Below are 8804 nucleotides of genomic sequence, written 5' to 3' on the forward strand. Positions count from 1 at the left end.
CTTATTATTACAGAATATTTTATGTGTAGTTACAGCAGAAACCAGCAGCTCTGACGGTTTTTGTAGAAAAGCCCATTAAGAGGTGAAAATACATTTGAAACTCTTAGTAACTGCATTTCAATTTCTTTTCCTCCTTTCAATTATGTCAATAGTTTAGTTTTCAGGGGGGTTTCTTAAACCAAATGGACTCAATTAACACTTCAAGAAGAATTTTGCTTACATTCTGAATTTTTACGAACACTACATTGTGCATCGAGTGACCGTATTACATAAGCATGGGTGGCATCATTGACCTGAGTCAATAAATCAGTTGCCCATTTGTCTTATATCCAAAATATGAAGGAATCCTCTGTTGTCTCAAATGTACAAAAGGTTTTGTATGAAGAATCAAGCAAAGCTGAGTGAACGGGCTGGAGGAGAGGAGAAAATTAGCATCTCTAGAGGCATGGGAGGGTGGTCTTAACAGCATCTAGGACCACATTAGATATATATATATATATATATGTATATATGTACATGTATTTAATATTTATACTCCCTGCATCATCTTCTCTCTCCAAGAAGATAAATAGAAACTGGAGATCTTACCTAGTTTTCACCATCATCTTCAGAGGCAGAAATCTGGAATTTAATGAAGTTGTGTCTCTTTTAGCCATTCAACTGAAAGAATTTGTAAAATTGAGGATGCTGATTATTTTAGGAGCATGGACAGTGTTTACAACAGAAGCTTTAAGTATTCCCCCAGGAAATTATTGAGGTTTGATGTGTTGGACTTAGATATTCTGGAACAGTTGGGGTCGTGCACAATGAATTTGTGGAGAAAAGGAAGAGCAAGTGAGTTCTTAGTGGCATTGATACTTCAACCCAAAGTTGCCTCAGAAATCCTCATTAGCGGGATTTTCTCAGCAGGAGGCATAAATATTGATAAGCTTTCGGAAAATCTTTGGTGTTTTAGTAAAATGGGTGAAGATCCAGATCTAATTATAATTTCATGTATTGTGCATCTATCTAACCATGCAATACTTTGCTGTTGCAAGTTGTATTTTTTATTCTTCCTACATAGCCGCGCAGCACAGCCAAAGTTAATATCTCCCAAATTTAAGCTCTGAGGGTGAACATGAGTTGTTGGGTAGTTTTACTGCTTTTAGAAGCCTGTTCTCTGTCCTAATGACAGAATTCAGCATTTTGGACTGGGACTGACGTGAGTGCCACGCTCTGGGAAATGGGCTTGGGTTTGGGTTAAAACACCTGGGATTTTCACTTCTATAAGCACGGAATAGTAATTTCAAGTTTGATTTTCCCTATGTTAATGATTACTAATGTCTCATAAGCCACAGATGTATCTTGTTTAAAACAGGTGCAGTCACTTGAGTATTAATGACTGGGGAGTCTAATATGTGTCGGTATTGGCAGTAGTACACATCAGAGCTCCTGATTTCTGTTGGCTCTAAAATACAGCAGAATGACTCAGTCAATAAAATAAATACGTCCTGTAGTACAATGAGCAACTAAGAACTTCAGCACTAAACTGGTGTTTTATTTTTAATGCAAAAATCAAAATTAAATTCCCTTTGGGGCGATAGTTATGCCAGGGAAGACTTGGCCCAGTGGACGAGCATTATATACAAATAGAAAAATTTACCTGAAGATGACTTTCATTAAGAAACGATGAATTTCGCCATTTATTCCACTTAATGCCACATTTGCACATTATGAAATGAGATAATGAGGTTAATTTTTTGAGAGCTTAATTTTGCTGGATAATTTTTAATTAGGTAATTGTTAATATTTTTCTCCTTGAGTGGAAACTCACAGCTCGACTACAAAACCACCTACAAAACCACTTGCAGGCTGGTTTTGCACGGCGTAGGAATGTCCGTAGTGTTGTGAAAGACCTTCAACATCCATCTACAATGGTGATATTATTAACAAATGTGCAATAATACGAATTATTAAAGCAATAATTGCTGGATTTTCACTGGTCCATATAGATGCTGTGCTGCCCCTCAGCTTTATACGGTTGGAAACTCATGGGGCATGAACCTTCTTCTGGCAAATCATCTTGACACAACAAATACAGTGAATTCAGATTTTCATTTTGGGGGAAAAAAAGGTTCTTTGTGTAGTTTTAAGAGGTTGTATTTGTGTTTCTTAGGTACGGGTTTTATCAGTTTCATGGCTGTTGCTGCAGGGACTCCTTGTTGGAAAGAGACCGAGTTTCGTGAGCATCTCCCCACGATTAAACAGCCCTGAACCTTCCTGCCATGCTAATCCTTGGGCCATCTGTGGATCTTTGTTATCCTGTTACGTACCTGTTTCGCTTCTGTTGGGATCAGGAGAATTTAATGGGAGATGAACCAAATTTCCACTTGTTTAAGCCTGGAGAAGAGAAGCTCCGGGGAGACCTTAGTGCGGCCTTTCCGGACTTAAAAGGGGCCGAGAAGAAAGATGGGGACAGACTTTTGAGCAGGGCCTGTTGTGATAGGAAAAGAGGTGATGGTTTTAAACTAAAGGAGGGAGATTCAGGCCAGATATGAGGAAGAAATTGTTTAAAATGAGGGTGGTGAGAGCCTGGCCCAGGTTGGCCAGAGAAGTGGTGGATGAACCATCCCTGGAGACATCCCAGGCCAGGCTGGACGGGGCTCTGAGCAACCTGAGCTGGTGCAGATGTCCCTGCTCATGGCAGGGGTGGGACCGGATGAGCTTTAATGGTCCCTTCAACCCAAGCTCTTCTATGATTCCATGATGAATGGCCAGTAGACGATCGAGATCTAGAGCACCTTCTGTGGTCGCAGTGTAAGTGCCAGTGTCACACGAATGCTTACAGAGGACTTAATTACACCAGAATAAGTTGGTTCCTCTTCTCATAGGAAGTCAGTGGTATCTTTCAGGCTTACACTTGAAGTTCTCTGTCCTTGAAGGTTCAGTGTTTGAGCTGGGTTATTGATTCAAGAGTACCCGGCTGCCTGTTTGTTTTAAAACTACCTTACAGACCTACCTGCAAATAATATCTTTGCATCTGCTCTGCGCCTTTTCAAAAACAATTGAAATGTTGGCAAAAATCAGTTTGGTGAGCTTTTTCAGATTAAATCGATCCCCTGGAACAGCAGGAGTTTTGCCAGGTCAGTAGGAATCGGTTGTACCTTGCTATTGCCTCTTGTTCCTGAGGGAAGGAAATTATGGATATAACCCTTCACATAAGGAATAAAGGATCAGTGCTGAACATCCCTTGGAGCATTTCACTGAGATTTTTCCCAACAGCAAATGTAGCACCTGGCTTTATACAGGTTCATTCCATCAAAGAATCGAGTCTTTATAATTTTTAGGCCAGAAAATATTTCACAGTTATTCAGGGCACAAACAAAAGACCAGAAATACAAATCAAGGCCAGGACCTCACAGCAGTTGAATCTTTTGTTTTACCCAACAGTGGGGCTGTACAACACACACGGAACAAAGGAACCCTGTTGATATTTACTTTGGCTGAAGGACAGACAGTTGTTTTAACTGAGTTAATAAACAGAGTATTGAACTATGCTGGTTTGTATCATCTTTTTCTCTTCTTTTCTCCCTAGGTCACTCAGATGAGTCGTCCGGATTTGATTCTCTTTCTCATGAAATATCTCATGGCCCTGGTGGTCGGGATACCCTCTGTCTTCTGGGTCGGAAGCAAGAAGACCTGTTTTGAGTGGGCGAGCTTCTTCCACGGACGCAGGAAAAAAGAGTGCGTGTCACTAGCTGATAGATAAACCGGTTGAGTAATGGTGACTAATCTCTTCCCCTGTAGTCCTGGAAGAGTATTTTGGTTGAGTTTTCATGGAGGAAAATATAGGAACAGATAGGGGCATTTTTCTTAGAAATCCCTCCCTCTCCAAAATGGAGCAAGACAAGCAACAGCTCAAAAAAACCCTGAAGAATTGTTGCTTATTTTTTCCAAAGTGATTCTTTAGTCCCAGAATCAAACCTACATTGCTCCATCTCTTTTCCAAGTATTTTTAAACAAGAATTAGGTTTCAGTTGAACATTGCAACTTTACTGAGAGGTGGAATTGAAAGTTTTAATTTATTAATGTCCTTATCTAGTCAACTGAATCAGACCTTTATGTTGAAATTAAACGAAGCTCTTTCTACCATGATTGCCGTTAGAAGCAGTTGTCTCTGCTTTTAATCTCCCCTTATGCATTAGTGCCAAAGCGCAGTTTGATAAAATGACATTTAAGCATGTCTTATCACTTCTGTGAGATTGACATTAATTTAGACTAAGGTATGGCATAACCTTAGAGACAAACGATATGGTTATGTAATAGCTATTTGCATAATTATAAATAGGGCCTTGTAAGTAGGTGTTTCAAAAATAGATGCACAAATCTAACAAGCCTTTAAGTGACCACTCCATGCGTTTGACTTGTACACCATTCACAGAACTGGCCTTTTGCTGAGCTTCAAGTAAAATTGCCTTCTGTAGAGCTGGAGTAAATTTCTCTTTATTCAGAAGATGACCTACTAAGATATGCCCAGGTTAACAACCAATTAATATGATTTTAATACACGTATATAGATTTAGATAGGATTTACATACAGGCAACATAGTAGTTGGGTGGGTAGAGGACAGGAATAGAGTTCATGAAAGCAGAGGAAGCGGTTTTGCAGGACTGTCTTATCCTATTTTGGACAGAGCTGGGTGGCTCCTATAAAATAGGAATCAATACAAACCTCCATCTTTGGGCAGCCTGTGATCCCTGCAAGCACAAAAATTAAGAGGAGGAGCACACCAAGTGGAGAAAACAGAACGTGAAAGGATAATATAGAGAATGTGAGAGGAGGAAAAAGCCTCTCCATGAAAAATATCTGAAAAATAAAAGAAAAAAGGCATGTCGAGGATGTGATAGCACCTCCTTTCATCATACTGTGGTAGAGCAGCCAAGCGTGTGCCCGTCTGCCAGCCCTGCCCAGCGAGGGATTCCGGCAAACAGAGGAGCCGTGGGCCGTAACCACTGACCTAAGGGTTGTTTATGCATTGTTAGATATGTTGTATTTCATCTGCTCTTCTCTTCCTGCCAGTTTGAATCCAGATTTTAAATGCTCATTTGAATGGGGAAGCGGCTTCTCACGTTCCCTGGGAAACCCGAGTGTGCCAAGTCACGGTGCTGTCCCAAGGATGTTCTCGTAACAATACTCGCAAGCTAGGGCAAAATACGCTGCTATTATTCCATATGTCTGGGCTAGAGCGTTAAATACAGGGAGTAGGAAGGATTCAAGAATATGAACTTTGCTAAAATATCCAAAATCAGGCAAATAGGGACATTATAAAGTAAAATGCCAAGCTGTAATACTTGTCTGTTCCATTTATAAATAGTTACAGCAGTGTTGCTGCAATCACATATATATTGCTGTTATCAACGTTAACTATTCCAATCACGTGTCTCATTCAGAGTTGTAAATGAGAGTCGCCAGGTGCTGCAAGAGCCGGACTTCGCTCAGTCTCTTCTGCGAGATCCCAACACGCCCATCATCCGCAAGTCCCGAGGCACCTCCACCCAGGGCACCTCCACTCACGCCTCCTCCACCCAGCTGGCCATGCTGGACGACCAGAGGAGCAAGGCCGGCAGCGTCCACAGCAAAGTGAGCAGCTACCATGGCAGCCTGCATCGATCGCGCGACGGCCGGTACGTTCCCAGAATCCCAGGATCCCAGGATCCCAGGCTGGTTGGGTTGAAGGGACCTCTGGAGATCCCCCAGTCCAACCCAGCTGCTCACGCAGGGTCACAGAGCAGATCACACAGGTGGGTCCAGGCGGGTTTGAATGTCTCAGAGCAGGAGACTCCACACCCGCTCTGGGCAGCCTGGGCCAGGCTCTGGCACCTCCCAGCAAACAAGTTTCTGCTCATGTTCACATGGAGCCTCCTGTGTTTCAGTCTGTGCCCGTTGCCCCTCACCCTGGCGTTGGGCACCACTGAACAGAGTCTGGTCCATCCTCTGAGCTATTGATCCCATTGATCACATCCCTCTCAGCTTCTCTTCTCCAGCTCAACAGCTCCAGCTCTCTCAGTCTCCTCATCACAAAGATGCTCCAGACCCCTCAGCATCTTTCCTTCTCCTTAAAATCTTGGAGAAAAATGGACAGGCCTCTGCTTAGTAGGGCATTTGGTCAGCGTGTTGCTAAAACTAGAAGTTCTGCTGATACTTACTTACCTGATTGCATCTCTCCTTTCTAGTGTCTGAGTTGGAAATTACACGGCGTGAACGTGTTCAGCACTGGTTTTCCTGCAAAGGCCACGATCTGTGTTACATCATGTCAGTGCGTGGGAAAAGAAATCTCTCCCAGAATCAGCTTTTTGTGGCTGCTTTTTTGTGTGTGTGAACTGATTTTGTTTCTGTAAATAGCCCTAGCCCCGCTGACGTAGACAATAACAAAAGTTACCCGCTCTAACTTGAGGTGTAGTAAAGGTTTATAACATAATTTATCATCAGGTAGTTTACTCGCCTAATTATCAATACAATACACAGCGCTGTAGCAAGAACCAAGCTGCACAAGGAGTTGAAACGTTTGCCCGGGGGCTGTATGAGCTAAATGACTAAGCTAAACAGAGAACAAGTTTTTTTCTCACAAAAGCAGAGAGTTTGTGAGATTTATTTACATTCTTTCATGTCCGTGGCAGTAACAATAGTAATAATTGAAGGAAATAAACTGAAGGAAAAGAAGCCAGAGAGTCATGGTCAATAGGGCAGAGTCCAGTTGAGGCCTGGATCTAGTGCAGTGTTCAAGGGTCAGTGCTGGGACCTGTGCTGTTCAATATATTCACGAATGACTTGGAGGAGAGAATAGAGTGACTGTCAGCAAGTTTGCTGGTGACACCAAGCTGGGAGGAGTGGTGACACTGGAAGCTGTGCTGCCATCAGAGACCTGAACAGGCTGGAGAGCTGGGCGGGAAAAATTTAATGAACTAGAACAAGGGCAAGTGTAGAGTCTTGAATCTGGGCAGGAACAACCCCAGGTTCCAGAGTAAGTTGTGGAATGACCTGTTGGAGAGCAGTGTAGGGGAAAGGGACCTGGGGGTCCTGGGGACAGCAAGGTGACCATGAGCCAGCACTGGGCCCTTGTGGCCAGGAAGCCAATGGGACCTGGGGTGGGTTAGAAGGGGGTGGTCAGTAGGTCAGAGAGGTTCTCCTGCCCCTCTGCTCTGCCCTGGGGAGACCACACCTGGAATCTTGTGTCCAGTTGTGGCCCCTCAGTTCCAGCAGGACAGGGAACTGCTGCAGAGAGTCCAGCACAGCCACCAAGATGCTGAAGGGAGTGGAGCATCTCCCGTGTGAGGAAAGGCTGAGGGAGCTGGGGCTCTGGAGCTGGACAAGAGGACACTGAGGGGGGACTCATTCCTGGGGATCAATATGGAAAGGGGCAGTGTCAGGAGGATGGAGCCAGGCTCTTCTGGTGACAACCAGGGACAGGACAAGGGGCAATGGGTGCAAACTGGAACACAGGAGGTTCCACTTAAATCTGAGAAGAAACTTCTTCCCGGTGAGGGTGGCAGAGCCTGGCCCAGGCTGCCCAGGGAGGCTGTGGAGTCTCCTTCTATGCAGACATTCCAACCCACCTGGACACCTTCCTGTGTAACCTCATCTGGGTGTTCCTGCTTCATGGGGGGATTGCACTGGATGAGCTTTCCAGGTCCCTTCCAACCCCTGACATTCTGGGATTCTGTGATTCTGTAACTGTCCTCTGTTTTGATGAACCAGGTACACTCCGTGCAGCTACAGAGGCGTGGAGGAGCGACTACCTCACGGCAGCATGTCCCGGCTGACTGACCACTCCAGGCACAGCAGCTCCCACCGGCTCAACGAGCAGTCGCGCCACAGCAGCATCAGGGACCTCAGCACCAACCCCATGACACACATCACGCACGGGACCAGCATGAACCGCGTCATCGAGGAGGACGGCACCAGCGCTTGAGCCACCTCGCTCGGCAAGGAGGAGCCGCCCGGCGCGCAGTCCCATCCTCGGCGACACGATAACGCTCAGTATTATCACGCCTCTCATCGGGTGCTCGTTTTGTGCGTCAGGAAGCCAAAACCGGCTTCGTCGCGTTGAAGCCAGCGCGTTCTCATGCTTGCGTCAGAGCTGGAGCGTTCAGCAATCTTGAATTATTGAGTAAAAAGCCAGTTGCCTCATGTGAACCTATCTGTAGGTAATTATTTATTCAATAACTGCTACTCATCAGACACCATTGCTGAATTTCTTTGTTGAAAAGCGTCTCCCCCTCCGTCTGACGACTCTGCATGTCGGTAGGTGTTCCCCTTGAAAACTCGCTGGCAGGGTCACGCTGAGATGCTTTTTTCTTGCAAGGCATAAGGGAACTCTTGAATATTGCAGGAATTCCTCCGCGCGCCTCTCTGATTAGATAACGAACCGACACTTGTTCTCATCAAGTGCAGGGGGAGGGGACGCACGTGAGATGCCGGATAAAGGACGTCTGTGCAGAATCGGCGGGTGGTTTTAATTATTACACTGGAAATGCAACGCAGGAATGAGCCTTTTGGAGAAGGAAAGGAAAGGAAACTCCGGGGGTGACCACCAGCTCTTTCCAGAGCTGTTTGGGCTCAGTAGGTGGGACGGGGTGGGAGGGTGGGGGGCAGAGAGGCAGGGAAGAGCGATTTTTGTATAACTTGTATTGTCCTCGCTTTTTTTACAAAGTACTATTTAAATTTTCTACTTGTTTACAATTTATGTAGGAAGAGATCAATTTAAAAACCGGTTATCTAGATAATATTCAGCCACTTATTTTTTAGATTAATGTACAAAAGCTGA

General features: G+C 44.8%; 1 protein-coding gene across 2 annotated transcripts in view; it reads left to right on the top strand.

Annotated features, from left to right (window-relative positions):
• The window catches only part of FZD3 (frizzled class receptor 3), a gene marked incomplete at both ends in the record, with an annotated part of 53993 nt that extends 46044 nt beyond the window's left edge, over positions 1-7949 (top strand). For both annotated transcript variants that reach the window (XM_080342055.1, XM_080342056.1), the window contains 3 exons: positions 3575-3723; positions 5431-5664; positions 7736-7949. In XM_080342055.1, coding sequence (XP_080198181.1) covers positions 3575-3723; positions 5431-5664; positions 7736-7949 — 597 coding nt within the window. The remainder of the gene's footprint in view (positions 1-3574; positions 3724-5430; positions 5665-7735) is intronic.
• Positions 7950-8804: the final 855 nt, after the last annotated feature.

Source organism: Nesoenas mayeri (genome assembly GCF_963082525.1).
Source record: "Nesoenas mayeri genome assembly, chromosome: 3".
Lineage (NCBI taxonomy): Eukaryota > Metazoa > Chordata > Aves > Columbiformes > Columbidae > Nesoenas > Nesoenas mayeri.